At 44.2% G+C, this 17,612-nt stretch overlaps 1 protein-coding gene and 1 long non-coding RNA gene across 2 annotated transcripts in view; one reads left to right on the top strand and one right to left on the bottom strand.

Moving 5' to 3' along the window:
* Nucleotides 1–17,612, bottom strand: part of TPH2 (tryptophan hydroxylase 2) — a 103,160-nt gene that overhangs the window by 64,835 nt on the left and 20,713 nt on the right. The window contains exon 6 of the mRNA XM_077111448.1: nt 1,643–1,839. Within this exon, the coding sequence (XP_076967563.1) occupies nt 1,643–1,839 (197 nt within the window). The remainder of the gene's footprint in view (nt 1–1,642; nt 1,840–17,612) is intronic.
* On the top strand, nt 9,976–17,120 carry LOC143690194 (uncharacterized). Its single transcript, XR_013179029.1, has 3 exons — nt 9,976–10,158; nt 11,962–12,046; nt 16,776–17,120. It is a non-coding gene; the product is annotated as an uncharacterized LOC143690194 (long non-coding RNA).

Raw genomic sequence — 17,612 nt, 5'->3', positions numbered from 1 at the left:
AAAGCAGAAGGGTCAAAGTCAGAGAAGGATATAGGGTGATGGAAGCAAGACATTGGGGTGATGTCAGGAAGGGGCAAAGCAAAACAAAACAAGGAATGCAGGGACCCCCTAGAAGGTGTAAAAGGCAAGGAAACAGATTTTCCCTGCAGTCTCCAGGAGGAGCACAACTCCGCTGACCTTAGACTTCTGATCTCCAGAACTATAAGATAATTAAATCATGCTGTTTTGAGCCACTACATTTGTAGTAATTTGTTAGAAAAACAGTGGAAAACTAATACAAAGACTAATTGGATTTGAGGGAGGAAGGAAGGTGGGAACCCAAGAGGATGAGTCCTTAGAGCCAAGTCTAATAAGTCTAGAGAATAAAGCATCTCTGATAGAGGGAAGACAGGCAAGGAAGTGAGCTCCAGATGAGGCAGGTAAACCCATGATGTTTTTGCTTTTAGAACTGTTGCATTTGAAAGTGGGGAGGAGAGGAAGATGAGCACTCAGATTTGACCATATTGAAGAACAGAGGAGAAAGTGAAGCAATGATGAAATGTTGCCTCCCAGTGCACCATACCAAAAATCCTAAGTTTTCCTAGTTACTGCGCCAGGAGGGTCAGTGAGGAGAGTGACAGTACAGAGAACATGAACTTGAGGTATCTGGATTTTGTTCACTGCTATAACATCAGCAGTGAGTACAGTCCCTGGCATACAATTTATACTTTTAAAATATTGATTGATTGACTGGCTTCCCCCAGAGCAAAGACCCTAATATTCAACTTTATCCATGATTTGTCTTCATCTGGTTTATATATTTTTAACAAAACAACAAGTAAAAGGATATGCTTGAGATCATTCTGTATCTATGTGCACTATACCTATGTAGCCCCAGCTGAGCAGCCCCTGGCTCAGAAAAAGCTCAAAGCAGAACAACTTGCTAATTATCCTTTGGGGAATTGAGAACAGCCTACCACAGAGAGACCCCACCAGGTCCATGAGCCACAAAACAGCTGAGTCAAACTCCCCTGCCCGGAGTCTCCGGCCTCTGCTTCCCGCAGGTGGTCACAGGTAATTGTTGGCTCAATGCTTCTCTTTCTAAATCACTGTTGGCAAAGAAAATCAGCTACTTTTCCTTTTTTGGAAAAAGGGCCATTGCTGTGTCCGTAGAAGGCAAATGAGGATGCTGTCTAGTAAAAGACAGCCTATGTGAAGTCTTACATTGGGGATTGAATAGTATTTCCCACAAAAGGGACATTCAGCTCCCAAACCCCTGGTTCCATGGGTGTAAGCCCATTTGTAAATAGAACCTTTGAACATGTGATTAGTTAAGACAGGACCAAACCGAATGAGGGTAAGACAATTCAGTATTGCTGGAGTCCTTATAAGAAAAGGAAATTGGACATGGAAGGAGAAAGCCACGGGGAGTAAGCTGGCAATCAACAGACTAGAACCCAGAGGAGAAAGGTAAAGATGCCACCATATGCATTTCCATGTACCAGAAGGGCAAAGGATCCCCAAAGATTGCTGGCCAGCCCGAAGATACTGAGCCTGGGAGGAAGTAATCCTTCTAGTCTCTGAAACAGTGAGCCAAGAAATTCCTGTTAAGCCAACCCGTTGTATGCTATCTGTTTTCACAGCCGTGAAACTGATACCTTACCTTTCAAAAACATGGAAACATCTTCAAGTTGAGGTACATTGTCCTCCCTGTAGCCACAGTATTTAGTCAGCAGAGGGAAGTTTTTCAAATACTCCTGGCAAGCGTGAGTGGGATAGAGTTTGGAGAGCTCCCGGAATACAACGCCCCACGTTTTAGTCTCTTCCTCCGTGTACTCCACTCTGGGAATGGGCTGACCACTAGATGGGAGAGAAAACAAATGAATAAATCTAGCTTTGGGTTCCCTGAGTTAAGTGTATTCTCACCTTGATGCCTTTCACAAGTCAGATTTTTGTAAATTAGGCCACCTGAGTGTTTAAAAGGAGTCAATGGGGTTTATTTTGTAAAGTAAATACTAGCCTTCTAATTTTGTGTGTGTCAATCAGACTTCCATATCAATGATTTGATGGAATTGTTATATCTTTACAAATCCTTATAGAAATTTGCTAAGATTTATATTCTTAAACTGAGATCAGTAACAAGTAAGATTCTGGGTTGGAAGAAACTGGTTTAGTTACAAAATTGTACTCTGAGAACCTTTTCTGCAATCATCTGACAACAGTAATAAATGGATGTTGTCTCTTGAAAATAAAATTGCCTTGTGGGTTCTCTTGGTTCCTTGCCCAGACTCACCCCAATCTCCAAGTGTAATTTTGAGATTATTTGTTCAGTGCCCAAAATGTCTAAAGGACTATGCTGAATTTAAAAGTAAGAGTTTTGCAAACCACAAAATAGGAGCATGTATTTATTGCACATCATGCTGAGAGATGCACACGCTAAATCCTCTCTTTCTGTTTAGAACTGGGGTCCACGGGCTTTTTGTACAGGGCCAGACAGTAAACATTTTCAGCTCGTCGGGTATAGAGTGTCTAATGCAACTCCTCAACTCCACCATCATAGCTCAAAAGCAGCCACAGACAGTACAAACTGGATGGGTTACAAAAACAGGCAGTGGCCCTGATTTGGCCCTTGAGCAGTAGAGTGCTGACCCCTGGTTTAGAATATGGAGAGGGCTTCCTGGCCTGGAGTGGTCAGGAAGAGCTTCCTGAAGGTGGCACAATTTGAACTGAGCCTCACTGGCCAGAACAAATCTGAAGATTCCCTGACCAAAAGAAAGGTGAGGAGGAAATTATGTTCTAACAACAGCCAGCAGCCAACACAGGAAACATAACTCCTGCTGCAACGTGGGACCAGTAGAAAGAAATGAAGATGGACAGGTTCTTTTGCAAACCACATGAGGGACTAGAACATGAAGTTAACCTCTGGTTAACACACACACTGTGAAAGTGAAACTCAGGGGTAAGAAAACCTCTGACAGCCTATGCAACCACTACCTGCAGCATGCCCCACTGCCCACTCTAGCCTTCCTCCAGAATTCTACCCCTAGAGTCAGCAAATATACATGCACAATGTGTGGATTTACCCAAAACTAGGAATTCTCGCTCCTGCGATCTATATAGCCCACCTGTAACAGGCAGTCACCAGGACCCAAGAACATACAGCAAAATGCCACTCAGGTTTCCAGAGCTGAAAGAACCTTTAACAAGCTGGGGGTCTTATAGTAGGACCTACTGAAGTAATAAAATAGGGAAGAAGACTATAACAAGAGCAGGTATCAAACCTCCCCACCCCTCTATCCTCTACATAATTCAGACTGTTCTTCTAAAACAGTTTCTGCTTAAGGTTCAGGTTGCAAACATCGTTCCTACTGCCCCAAACTATTTTTTATTAAATATAATATGAGGTTTTGGAGAAAGGAGATTCAGAGAGTGTAGAGAATGCTGTAACACCACGAAGCAGAGAGTCCATGAGCCAGTGACCTCTGGAGAGCCAGCGAACTTTGGAGATGAAGAAGGAAAACACCTCCCAGGGAACTTCATGAAACCGGAAGCCAGGAGAGAAAGCTAGCAGATGACGCCGTGTTCAACATGTGCCTTTCCAGTTGAGAGAAAAGCCCTGACTGTGTCTGCTATGTGCCTTCTCACTTGGAGAGAGAAATCCTGAACTTCATTGGCCTTCTTGAACCAAGGTATCTTTCCCTGGACGGATACCTTTGATTGGACATTTCTACAGACTTGCTTTAATTGGGACATTTTCTCGGCCTTAGAACTGTACACTAGCAACTTACTAAATTCCCCTTTTTTTAAAAAAAAATAATATGAGGGATGAGGGAGAACATATACTGAAGAAAGAACCAGAAATTAACATTTGCTTTCTCTAAGTACCAAGATTAGGGTTCATACAAACCAAATTAGAACAAGATTAGCCTTATTTAAATTTGGCAGTTGATAACAAATAAAAATTACAAATTTTTCCAGCATCACGAGGCTTGGCAAATATTTGCTAGGAAGATCAAAACTGCTTAGGACTAGCATCTGTGATGAATTTAGGATGCAAGCTTGAAATGGAAAGATAAAAATAGAAAGGGCAGAAGGAAATAAATATATAAATGGTCTGTCTCTGTCTCCAGAAAATTCAACTAAATCAATTTGAGTTGAGTAAGCCAATAAAGCTAATAAGGGCTGTGCACAGTCAGAAGGAAGGAAAGCGTTGAGGCTGAAACAATAAACGAAATATTGAGAAGCCATTTGAAAAAAATCGTTAGGTCAAACTTTCCCTTTGACATCAATCTGTAAGCAGGGTGCGTTTCAGAGAGGAGCTGAATATAGGAAATGGGATGCATGGAAGTAGTAGAAAGGGAACAAGTGTACAAGTGTAAGTTTGGGTAAGGAAGAAAATGTATGCAGGCCTCAGACTTAATAATGAATTTCCAGCATCACAAGGCTTGGGAATATGGATAGGTTATGTATATTCTCATCTGTTCCCTCTTGTCTGCCCTGAGTGGGTTGCTAACTAGCCTGCTCTTTGAGTTAATGACTGGTGCAGTCCTGTTCTATCTCAAGATATCTCAGGGAAGTCTAACTCTGAAACCAGGAGATTTTTCACCCCACCCCAACCCCTTCCTGCCAGGTAATGCTTTACAGTAATGTTTAAATGACTTCATCGTAGAGTAAATGCTAGGTTTATCCATTTAATTTTCATTTTAAAATATGCAAAATAAGAAACTCCTCTTTTTCTATGTAAATATAGTTTTAAAGATAGCTAGTATTTAAGAGCTTACCATGTGCCAGATTCTTTTTTAAGAGGAAGTGTTTTTATATGAATTAACTCATTTGATTCTCACAAGGCCATGAGGTAGATACTACTATTAATAGCATCTATTATTACTATTGTAGCAAGCAGGCCCCTACCCCTCCAAACTCAGCTTTTGCAACCCTTCCTGGTTCTGGTTATCACCTCCCACCAATGAGCAGCCAATCACCTCCCTCAAGTGTAGCCAGTTACCATATTAAAAAAGTGCTGCCAGCAGCCAATCACCTCCCTCAAGTGTAACCAATTGCCATATTAGGAAGATGCTAACTGCCATTCTGTCTATAAATACCGTGTGCCAGTCCCTGTTCCAGCTCAGACTTTCAGAGGCTACTTAGCTGAGCCCTATTACCACAGACTAATAAAACCTACTTCCTGAACTTTGGAGCCTCAATCCCAGTTCTGTTCAGCGTGTAATGTTCCTGGAAGCTTGAAGCCTTGTTCCTGGTGACTCACGCCAGTCCTGTTTCTGCATAATGTTCCTGGAGACTCTTGCAGAACCCCATTCCTGGTTTCACACTACATTTCTGGAGGTTCGTCCGGGATTGAGAAGCTGGTGATATTCTCACCTCCTTCACCCGAGGCAGCAACGTTGCCTGAACCAGAGACTCAACAGAATCCAGTGATGGCAATGGGGCTTTTCCCCATCTTTTGGACTCCTGACCTCCCTGGCTGGGGCAATGGATCCAGGACAGTTTCAGGAACTAGGTACCAGGAAGCACCACCCATCTGATTGGTAAGCACTGGGGTATGTTCAGTGTCAGCCCACTCATAAAAGGCTAGGGGAGCGTGAGTGGAAGGGGAGTCTGATCACCTCCCAAAACTATCTGAGTACCGGTCTCCACCTGGAGGACAGGGGAAACGGAAGTCTCAGGTTTGGTCATGGGAAGGGCAGTGCAGGAGGGGTGGTGGAGTATGTGTGTGCGACTGTGTGAGTGAAAGGAAGTCCTGGGCCGTAGGACCTGTGTTCCAGGCCATGACTGAGTTCGGACCCTGTGATTCCTGCGACCCTGCTAAGGGCCAGACCAGACCGAACGAAGTGAGTCTGTCTGAAACCCTCTGTTATATGATTAGTAACCCCCTCCCTATCTGTTGGCTCTGCCTATATGGGAGGAGAGCTCAGGAAGACACCATTACAGTGCATGATGTCCAACTTTAAGAAAGCTTTTTACTGATGACTAGGGAGTCAAGCTGACCCCCAGACAACTAAGGAACTTGTGTGAATTAGAATGGACCACCTTTGGGGTAGATTGGCCATCCGAGGGAACTTCTGAATTAAAAAAGATGAAGGCAGTTTATAGTATAGTGGCAGAGGCTCCTGGACACGCAGATCAGTTTCCCTACATTGCCACCTGGCTGGACATCACAAAGAAGAAGCCAGGGTGGGTAAAGGGTTCTTTGCCCAAGTGGTGGATGAGCCACACAAGAAACTGAAGGGCAAGCCCAGCGAGCCCAAGTGCCCCTGGGATGGAACCAGTGTGCCTACTGCAAGGAGGAAGGGCATTGAGAGAGGTGCCCCACCAAATCTGCCCCTTCAGCACACAGGAGAGGGCAGGATGCCAGCTCCAGGCCTCACCCTGATTCTGCCGCCATTGCCCTGGCCAGTGACAAGCTTTCCTACTAGGACAGACCAGGTTCCATTTTTCTAGACCCATAGGAACCTGTGGTCGAGGTAAAACTGGGGGGCCAAGCACTGGACTTTATGGTAGATACCAGTGCTGAACACTCAGTAGTAACCCAGCATCTGGGGAGCTCAGCCATTTTTAGCCTGAACAGTAGACATAGCACCACTGGTGTGGTATGAAAGAAAACGTTCTTCAAGACCAGAGAATGCAGTATTGGAAGCTGCTCAGTGTCACACCAGTTCCTGTATGTGCCAGAAAATCCAGTGCTGCTACTGGGAAGAGCCCTCCTCAGGAAGCTGCATGCCCAGATGACTTTTAGGTGCAGAGGAAAAGCCTCCTTAGGGATTGATGGCCCTAGAAGATCTTACTTCTAACCACACCAATGGGCGAAGAATGTCAGCTGCACAAGGAGCCCAGGGCAGGAGAGGAGGTCTGCCCTAGCCTGCCATTTCCAGACATTCCAAGCATCTAGGCTGAACACAACCTGCCTGGCTCAGCCAAGCACTGTCCTCAGCGGTAACTGCCCTGAAGCCCCATGGCACACCCTGTGGCAGTGCGACAGTACCAGATCCCTCAGAAGGGCCTCGAGCGGATCCAAAGCCATTTGGCACAGCTGGAATCCCACCAGATTATCCAGCCCTGCAACTCCCCATGGAACACCCACTGCCACCCGAGCAGTCAGTGCAGCCACAGAAACCATTCACCCCGTGGTTCCCAACCTGTATAGCCTCCTCAGCCTGGTCCCAGGGAAAGCCAAATGGTTCTCATGCTCAAACTTGAAGGATCCTTTCTTCTGCATCCAGGTAACCCCAGTCACTCAGGAAATATTTGCCTTCAAATGAGAAAGGCCCTCTGGTGAAAACGGAAAACAGTATATCTGGACTTGGTTGCCTCAGGGGTTCAAAAACTCCCCCACTATTTTTGAGCAAGCACTAGGGAAGGACCTTCAATTGTTCCCAGCCAAAGATTACAGCTGCACCATCCTACAATATGTAGATGACCTCCTGCTTGCTACTGAATCCCTCAGTGACTGTGAGCAAGAGACAGAGTACCTTCTCCGTCACCTGGGCCAACAGGGTAATGTGTGTCTCAGAAGGCCCAAATCTGCCAGCAGCCAGTCAGATATCTGGGTTTTTACCTACAGCAAGGGACCCAGAGCCTGGGACCAGAGCACAAGCAAGTAGTTTGTGCCATTCCCACACCAACTTCCAGAAAACAGGTCAGGGAGTTTCTAGGGGCACCCGGGTTCTGCAGAGTCTGGATCCCGAACTATGCACTCCTAGCAAGATCCCTCTACAAAGTCACAAAGTGGGGTGACAAGGACACATTCCAGTGGGGAACCAAACAAGAGCATGCTTTCCAGCATCTAAAGACAGCACTCACACAGGCTCCAAGTCTAGACCTCCAGGACTTAGAAAAACCCTTCACACTGTATGTCCATGAGCAGGAATTGGGGTCTTAACCCAGACCCTTGGATAATGGAAAGAGCCTGTAGCCTACCTCTCCAGGCAATTGGACAATGTAGCACTAGGATGGCCTTCCTGCCTAAGAGCCTTCACTGCCACTGCCCTCCTAGTCCGTGAGGCCAGAAAGTTCACATTTGGGCAAGAACTGACAGTGTGGGTTCCCCATTCGGTCACCAGCCTTATGGAGCATAAGGGGCACCTCTGGCTGTTGAATGTGAGACTCACCAAGTACCAGGCCACCTTGTACGAAACCCCAAACTTACCTCTCAGCATCTGTCAAACCCTGACACTCTGCTGCCTGTCGGGTCGGGGGCCCCAAAACATAACTGTGTAGAAACTGTGGACGAAATCTACTCCAGTCACCCAGAACTCAAACACCAACCATTAAAATACCCCAGCATTGAACTGTTCACCAATGGGAGCAGTGTGGTGAAGGATGGGATGTGCTATGCTAGGTATGCAGTTGTCACCCTAGTAGACATACTAAAGGCCCTACCCTCAGGAACATCAGCCCAAAAGGCTGAGCTTATAGTGCTCGCCAGGGGTCTGCAGTTGGCAACAGGACAAGAAGTCAACATCTACACTGGCTCAAAGTATGCGTTTACAATCCTAGATGTGCATGGGGCATTGTACAAAGAACAAGGGCTGATAACGGCAGGGGGAAAGCACATCAAGGATGGGCAGAAACCCTGGCCGTGCTGGAGGCAGTCTGGGCCCCCTCCACCGTGGCCGACATTCACTGCTGTGGCCACCAGAAGAGAAACTCCTTAATTGCAAAAGGCAAATGCAAGGTGGACTCAGATGCCAGACAGCTGGCACTGGGGCTATTCCCTCCAGAGTCCAAACTGCTCTTTGCTCCCCTCATCCCCCACCCATTACAGTGGTGGAGAAAAAATCCAAACTATTCCAAGTCAAAGTTTCCCAACTGGCTAGTGAGGGAAGGCAAGAAATGCCATGATAGATGGTGGGTCTTGCAGGACGGACATATCACTGTCCCTGAAAGCCTAGCCTGGCCCCTAGTGAAAAATGTTCACTATCAAACTCATTTTGGGGAAAAGGACCCCTCTGCTAGTTTGGGCACTCACCTCTATGTACCCAAGCTTCTCTCTTGAGTGAAGCTAGCATGTAAGAGGTGTGTCACCTGCCAGAGAAACAACGCCAAGCAGCCCAGTGCCAGGATGGGAGGTCTGAACAACCAGTTAGCAGGTCTAAGTCCGTCTGAAGATTTACAAGTAGACTTCACAGAACTGCCACGGGCCCAGGAATATCGTTATCTCCTGGTATTCGTCTGCACCTTCTCAGGTTGGGCAGAAGTATACCCTACCCACTTGGAAACAACCCAGGAGGTAGCAGGAGCTCTCCTAAAGGACATCATTCCTCGGTATGGAATGCCGCTCACCATCGGCTCTGACAACGGTCCTGCTTTTGCAGCCTAGCAGATGAGGGAGGGGCTTGTGGAAAATTTAATTGGACTGACTGTTACCTCCAAATAGACTAATAAGGGAAAGTCATCAGGAAGCTATCTAGCCCATGTGCCTCTAAAGACATGGAAAGGTTGGAGCCCAGGTGACCTATTCAGAGGGTGGTTTTCTGCCTTTGGGGAATTCAAAACCCTGATCATCAGTGTCCTAAACCTGCTAGGCATATGCATCCTTGTGCCATGCCTCTTACCGCTCCTAATAGGCCGCTGTGGCACTCCAAAGAAGCTCTGATAAAAAGAAAACAACAGCCCAGGTCCTGGTGGTGTAGAAATACCAGTACCTAACACAACACGAGAACAAGATATAAGTGATGCAATTGCTCACTAGCATGAGCAAGCATCAAAGAAGGGAATTTAGCAAGCAAGCTCCTGGCAGCAAGCAGGCCGCTGCCCACTGTAACTCAGCTTTCGCAATCTACCAGCAAGCAGCCAATCACCTCCTACCAGCAAGCAGCCAATCACCTCCCTCCAGTGTAACCAGTTACCATATTACAAAATACTGCCAGCAGCCAATCACCTCCCTCAAGTATAACCAATTGCCATATTAGGAAGAGGCTGGCAACCATTCTATCTATAAACACCTTGTAGCAGGCCCTGGGCAGGGCTCAGACTTTCAGAGGCTACTGGGCTGAGCCCTATGGCCATAGGCTAATAAAACCTACTTCCTGAAACTTCAAAGCCTCAATCTTATTCATTCTATTTCCGCATAACCTTTCCTGGTTATGTGCTCCAGTCCTGTTTCCACTTAACGTTCCTGGAGTCTCTTGCAGAGCCTCGTTCCTGGTTTCATGCTACAACGTAAGTACTCTGCATTTTAGAGAAAGCCTCCTGCTTTTGAACCCAGCCATTTCCTTGCAGGGCTGGTTGAGGAAGTAGAAATGGCCCCTACTACCCATGAACTCTACCCAAAACCCCACCTCCTCCACAAATCTAACAGGGAATAAAGAGACGCTCAGGGTTCTGGGGAGGGCAGTGTTTGAGGGATGGGGAAGTTCTTGTCAGGAGGGTAGGGTGCTCCATGAGGACCGCAGATGCCTGCGAGAAGTGGGGATCTGGCATCCTATTTCCCAAGTAAACCTTTTCTGAGCAAAAGGTAAATGGGGACCCCAGCATTCCATCATTCCCCATGAAAGAGGACTGAAGGGAGGCTGGCAAGTGCTGCCCAAGCACAGGTGGGCCCAGCCGAGAGAGGTGCGACCACTGACAAGGCCAAGGGGAGTCCGCGCCTCCACCCACGCATATTGCGGGGTGGAGGTGGAGAGAATGGTCCTGCCTCAGGAAAACAACACATAACACTAGGCAGAGACCACGTTTCAGCAGAGAACGCATCCTCTGAAAGATTCCCTCTAAACTAAGGTGAGTGCAGCCTGGAAGGGCCCACCACTGACATTCCAGCAATCCTATAGAAAAAGCCTTGGCTTCCTCCCTTCTTCCACTCAGCTCCCAACCCCTGAGGAACTTCGAAGAGGGAAGGAAAGAAGGTATCTCAGAACCAGAGCACCCTACAACGTACACTCTACCAACAAGTGCAAGCACTTATGGGGTATATTTGGAATCAAGCTGGAGATTAATCTTTTTTAAATGAACAGGACTCGATCTTAAATACCCAAATGAGACGACGCTAATAATTGAAAATGACAGGAAATTATATGTTGCTAAGGAACTTGTTTCCCAGAAGGAAAGTAAGATTCAACACAAAACAGTCAAAAGCAACGAGTAGGAAAAATAAACCCTTTTATGTTGGTCTAAACCCCAAGATGAGATTCCTCAGCAAACTAATTACATGCATATATTATAATTAGGTATCTAAGGTATCCCCTTCATTTACATGGTATTAGTTGGGATTCTGGAATTCTCAACAACTGTCCAAATTAATACCCACCAATTCCTGATTCTCAGTGGTTGCCATTTGCTGCAGATTCTGCCTCTTGCCAAAGAATGGCAAGCTCAGGCTTTATAAATGCAATACGGAACCAATGTTCAGTGAGGATAATACCAGGAAGAAAGCTAAAATACTCACGGTGGGGCTTAGGTTTGACAATAGGTAAAACTCCCTGGTGGAATATGTTACCCAGAGATGACTAAGAACTTTCTTTGGAAATAGTGAAGGCTGTGGGAGGTGCATTCTGCCTGCACAGTTAAATCCAGCCTTTCTAGAAACAGAAGGTTGATTCTGAAAATCCTGCACTATCCCTGCAGAGAGGAGAGAGGGTGGAAAGTCCACAGACAAACCTAATTGGGAACAAGCAGAGACATAGTTATTCTTTCTGTGTAAGTCCTGAGCTCCTTACAGCAAAGATGTTTTAAAAATACATTTTTGACACTGAAATTCAGGGACATCTACCCCATGGAGACTGAACTTGTGGGGGTTCTTTCCTTAACAGAAGAATAAGCAATAATGCTTTTGTTTTATTTAACCATTTGTTTGATCTTCTCCCCCAGCAGGCCCCACAGCAAGCTATTTTCATTATACGCATTGTTTTTTAATTTGGGGAATTGGAAAACATTTGATTTTGGTGGTATGTCTTGGCTGCCTCCTGGAGTACTTGGTGCTAGAATTCTTAATGTGAGATGCAGATTCTCTGCTTGTGTTCTGTTTAGAGGAACTCCAGTGTGGGGGAGCAATTCGCTTATTCAGTGGAGGAAGATGTGACACGCGGCAATTGATAGAATTTACGTCATGATGGTAAGTCTGCCGGAGACACAGAGCTGATTGTGCTCTTTGAAAACAGTCGAATTTCCTCAGTGGCAAGGACCAAACAGAGCAGAAGGTAAACACAGAATTGGTTAAGGGGACCAGTGAATCTGAGAGAAATAATTAGGAATGAGCTCATTTTCTAGTTTATTTTACTACATGTTCCATGGGGCAGGAGACACCTCAATTTTCAAGAGCTTTTTATCTGCTTGGGATAGACAGTCCCTCTGGTCTCTGCCCCATCTTTTCCCTCCTTCCCCACTTTAGGCAGTACTCTCTTGATTGACACTTCTATCTGGGGGTCGCAGAAGGGAAATGAGAAGAGGTGAAACATAAAATCCATCAACTTTGCAACTGCTTAGCAATTAGCACCTCCACTAAGGGTCTGAACTAGGCCTTTAGGGGAAGGTTATGGGATATCAAGGCAGGAGGTCACAGGCTTTTTTCCTTCTGATGGGAATCATGCGCTGCATTCCTTAATGCACAGACCTTGAATTCTGCATAATTTCCAGGGAGCTTATTTCGTTCCCATCCATTAAGATGACAGAAGGATGAGATTGACATTATTCTAACTTTAAGAAGAATAACCTTGATTTTGATCTAATGAAACTTAAAACAAGAAACATTCATCGGTCACAAAATTTATTTTTGTTACCAAGCATGTGTTACACTTACAACGGACACAGTCCTGGATAGAAATTTCAATCACTATCTGACAACTTTCTCATTCTCGTAACCTGCCTCTCACCACAGTGCTGGCTGTACCACTTTCATGCACTGCTATTGCCTGCAGCCAAGTGTCCCTAGAATAGAGCCAAATACTTGATGTTTGTTCAATAAGAAGGTTGCTTATTCCTGTGAGAATGAAAAAAAAAGTTGTCCAAAGCCAGAAAAGTATGTATATATATATAAAATCCTAAATGCTGTAGAATTCCAGCCAAGTTTGCTGGAAAGCAAATGCCATTTATTTCGACTGATTTCCAAAACTCTGTGAGAAAAGTCTGGAGTTCCTGCATTTGATAAAATCACAATTCAGAAAACAAACCATAAAGACTACTCATTAACTTTATGATAAAATATTATCAATAATCTCTAGAAAAAAATAAAATATTAATCCTCAAAATAGTACTCCTTTAAATATACCCATGCTTTGGAATGTACACTCCTTGTGGCAGGGATTTTTGTTTGTTTTCATCATGTCTATATTCTGACACCCAAAACAGAGCCTGGAACATACAGATGCTCAATAAATAATACTTGTCAAATAAATAAATCAAGCTAAACAAGTCAGAAATTAAAATGTTGAAAAAATTAAAAGTCTGGGAGGTATGTAATTGTCCTATTTCATCACTACCTCATATATTTTAATTGACGTAGAGAAACTCCAAAGACACTGAATTTTTTTTTTTTTTTAACATGGGCAGGCACCAGGAATCGAACCCGTGTCTTCTGGCATGGCAGGCAAGCATTCTTGCCTGCTGAGACACCGTAGCCCGCCCGACACTGAAATTTTAATAAGTTTTCTTGTAGCTACCAGTTATCCCTATGTACTACTTACTTTACATGTAAAGATTTCTCTTTTCTGGTTTTTCCAACTCAGGTTTGCTGGTCACTGTCTAGACATTTTCACCCAGTCCCACTTGTAACCAGAATTTTCACAAAAACAGCCAACTCTAACCCAAAGGGACACAGAAGTCCAAACTTGACTAAACACAGAGATGTCTCCTTCGCTGAATATCTTAATGATCAAACTTTCAGAGACATTTTCAAGGCCACAGATCACAATGATTTAATTCTGTTTATCACAAAAAGAGAACCCCCATAACCATCTGAGTTATACCAAGATTTCAAAACATCCAAGCTGTCTGACATGACATGCTGGCTAGCAGTTCATTGGGTGAGGCGCCTGGAGGCCCCAGGACTGCTAAACCATGCCGTAGAGTGAATGTAAAGGCACAAACACATTCCCAGCTAGTCCCCTAGGCCAGTCAGGTAAAGTACATTTGTGATCACATATTTTATTTGCTTTTGCAAATGAGTTTTGCGCACATGAATTTTCGTAAATGAGTCTATGGGCCCTAAGGAGCTTTCAGATGGTAGCAAACAAAAACGTTAGTTTGTTTTGTTCACGTTGTTAATATTGGTGCTGCCTTTACAAGAGACATAATGAAAATAAACTACTGCACCTAGGGATCCTCAGGGGGAGTGAGAATTTAACTCCTGGAAATTATTTGTTTTGATTTGTCCTGTGTACCACAGGATAGGGCTTCCCAGCATTTTCTTGCTTTGAAGAAAGCCCTCTTTACTTTCTAGAGGAATAATTTCCAACTGCAAAAGCTGCCATGAAATTAAATATCAAGAGCAACAGCAGTGGGTCTAATACCCTTCGTACGTGCATGCTCAGCAAACACAAGGAAATTGAATTCAAAGAACTCAATATTGGAAAGAGCTAAAATACCCAGTCACCAATGGTAGCCAGGGATTTCAGGCCTCTGGGCTTTAGAGACCCACAGCTTGGGTTTCATTAATGAGCTCCATGAGCTCCAAATTCAATCTAGGCTGTCTTGCATCTTGGCCACTGGGGGTGGAATGTTGCTAAGTACTAGGCCCCCTCTTTCAATAGTAGATGAGGAAACTCCATTATCCTACAGTTACATACATTCATTCATTCATCTATCCATAATGATAGCAACAATAGCATATTATATGAAGTATGTCATATAATGCTCACTTGTAGGGTGATTTAATGACTGTCAGTAGTCCCATTTTATGGTTGAGGAAACTGAGGCATTCAAACATAGTAATTTCTCCAAGATCAAAAAGCTAAAAGGAGAGATTCAGGGAGGCTAGCACTGGAGACCCTACCCATAACCCCTACACATCAGTACAAGATTTTGGGTACCCTCTATTCACCCATCATTGGGCTTGACCTCAGTTTCCTCATTTGAAACTGAGGGAAATACTAGTACTATATAACATTGTGAGGATTAAATGAGATGTCATTTGGAAAGTACCTGGGCCAGTGCCTGGTACCTACCAGATACTCAGTAAAGTTGGTTCCCTTCCTGTAGGTGTACAAAAAAAAATGAGTAGCATTTCATCACTTCCCTCAAGGGTTGGGAATAGGTTTGGAGATGGCAAAACATTACTATTCCATATAAATCCATTCACCTCTCAAGACAGGACTTGCAGAAGTAATTTTAACCCTTCATGTGTGTAGAAACCATTTTAAAGCAAAAATATCAATACCTTGTTCCCTGGGAAGCACATTGGAATTTGGTGCAATTTCTGTCTTTGTCAGTAAGTGATACCAGGCCATACTGTGTTAATGTTTTCCACAGCTGTAGGAGGCTTGCTATAATCAGACAACATCCTACTGAGACATTCACACTCATCTAAAAAAGAAAACTGCCAAGCCCCCAAAATGAAAAGGAGTAACCTTTTTCAAATCAATTTTCCCTTTTGTCTTTCTTTACAACCCTCAGGCTCCCTTCCTTCCAGCCATTGAGCTGAGCTTCAGGTGGAGAGACATGTTTGGCATGAAAATTATTCTCCCATAAAGCCTAAAGGCTCTTAAATACTTACAAGAACTGCATTTTTAAATATGCTGAGAATTCCACAAAGAGCAGAATAATTTTTTTAAAACCTCAAGCCATTTAATTCTGTTGCTGTTGTTTTCAACTTGCATATTACACCACTTTATATTAAGTGGAAATTGCTACAGCCACTTCAGAATGAAAAAAATGAAAGGCTTGTCCTCTTGGGCACAGAAAGACATTTTGGTTCTACAAGAGAGGCCCTCTTGAAACTCTTGAATGTGACCTTCTTGAAGAACCATTCTGGCCATCTGGGAAATGTCCTCAGTACTGCAAATATTTGGTTTTACTCTACTTTTCAATTTACCGCTCCATTTCAGAGAAATTAAAGCAAGAACAACTAGTGTTTATGCCAGAGTCACAAAATAACCAAACAGCCACATATATCTCAGTTTCATTCAAAACCTGGGAAAGCAAATCAATGGAGGATAATGAAAAGGGATAAAATTAGCTCAGTTGGAGAGAAAAGTACTTGCCTTCTGAGGTGCTCTTCTCAAAACAGGCAAAGAAGGGGAAAATATGAAAGCTTGGTCCCACATCACAATACAGCCTATAATTCATCAATGTGACCATCTGCCAATGAAACTGACGAGGAAAACATCATTAAGGATAAAAAGTTGCAACCTCCAGCCCCATCAGTTAAGTTCTTTCTGTTAAGAAAGCATAGCCTTCCCTTCCTTCTTCTATGTGTTATGTTTCCAAATGAGAATCGCCTATCTAAAAATAGGCAAGGGGGCACTCACCATTCCTTTTAGTAATGTATTCTTTTAAGCTATATTTTGAAACCAAGCAGGATCCATAAATCATGCCTCTTCTCGCATGAAATGAGAAATGCTAAGGTCAACTGAAATTTCTGGAAAGGTGGAGAGGTGGAGCCACCCAGTTATTTTTCTGCAACTTGCAATAATTGCAAATGCCTCCTGGGAAAAGCTCAACATCTGTAATCCTCCAGCTCAAACACAAAGCTAAATTGTCATAGTTACCTGTGGGTAGAGGAAGCCCCCAAAACGAACAGTACTGGGGCACAGGGAGATGAGAGGCAGGGCAGCAAAACACAGCTCTACTTAATGTCTGCAGCCAATCCTTACTTATCTCCAATTATCCTTCTCCTTCATTCTTTCCAGACCTGTGGCTGACTCCTGCTGTGTTATCTAGCAAAAGAACAAACTGAAAAGACCTCCTGAGAAGTGAGATGCTAACTAGGAAACCCAACGTGTTCATTACAAGGCACATCCAGTCCATCTTTATTTATCTATTCAAACATGTTAAAATGCATGCATATTACCAAATCTCAGTCTTAGCAGGTTTCCTGTGACATTAAATGTTATTTGGGGCTGTGGGTGGGAAAGAAAAGGGACAAAAATGCCCTTCCTTACTTGATGGGGAGGGATGATTAGAATCACTACCACCCAACATTGGATGAATGAATTCTCTCTCCCTCTGATGAAGCTGAGTAAATATTCACAAGCTCACCCACAATTGACTGTGCCTGCTGGGCTGGTGATTGCACTTTTCATATATGCTAGTCCTTTCCTGGGACTGTTTGGTTTTAGAGTCTCTGTTTAGTTGTGTACTTATACTCAGAGCAAATGAATCACAAAGGGTACAATTTTAAAAATCAAAGAACACAGGAAATAAATAGGGTAGCAACTAGTCAAAGCCACAGAGCAACAAATCCCTGGCAATTGTTTTTCAAGCCTCAGCCCAGTTGCGTTCTTTTCCATTTACTCTATGGCCCATGGGGGTCAAGCTTGAGTGGGAGGAAAAAAGCCTGGAGCCTGGGATAGCAGAGCAAAATGACCACACAGAGCTGGGATGTGGTCCTGCTGTGTGGCCAGGGTGCAGCAGCCACACTCTGGCTGACCTAGCCTTGAGGTCACACAGGACTGGCTTGAGTCCTGGCTCTGTGATGTGTAAGTGTATTGAATATTTACAGAACTGTGCATTTCAAATATGCTGAG

The sequence above is a fragment of the Tamandua tetradactyla genome, chromosome 7 (assembly GCF_023851605.1).
Source record: "Tamandua tetradactyla isolate mTamTet1 chromosome 7, mTamTet1.pri, whole genome shotgun sequence".
NCBI classification, from domain to species: domain Eukaryota; kingdom Metazoa; phylum Chordata; class Mammalia; order Pilosa; family Myrmecophagidae; genus Tamandua; species Tamandua tetradactyla.
This window is presented reverse-complemented; position numbering and strand designations above follow the sequence as displayed.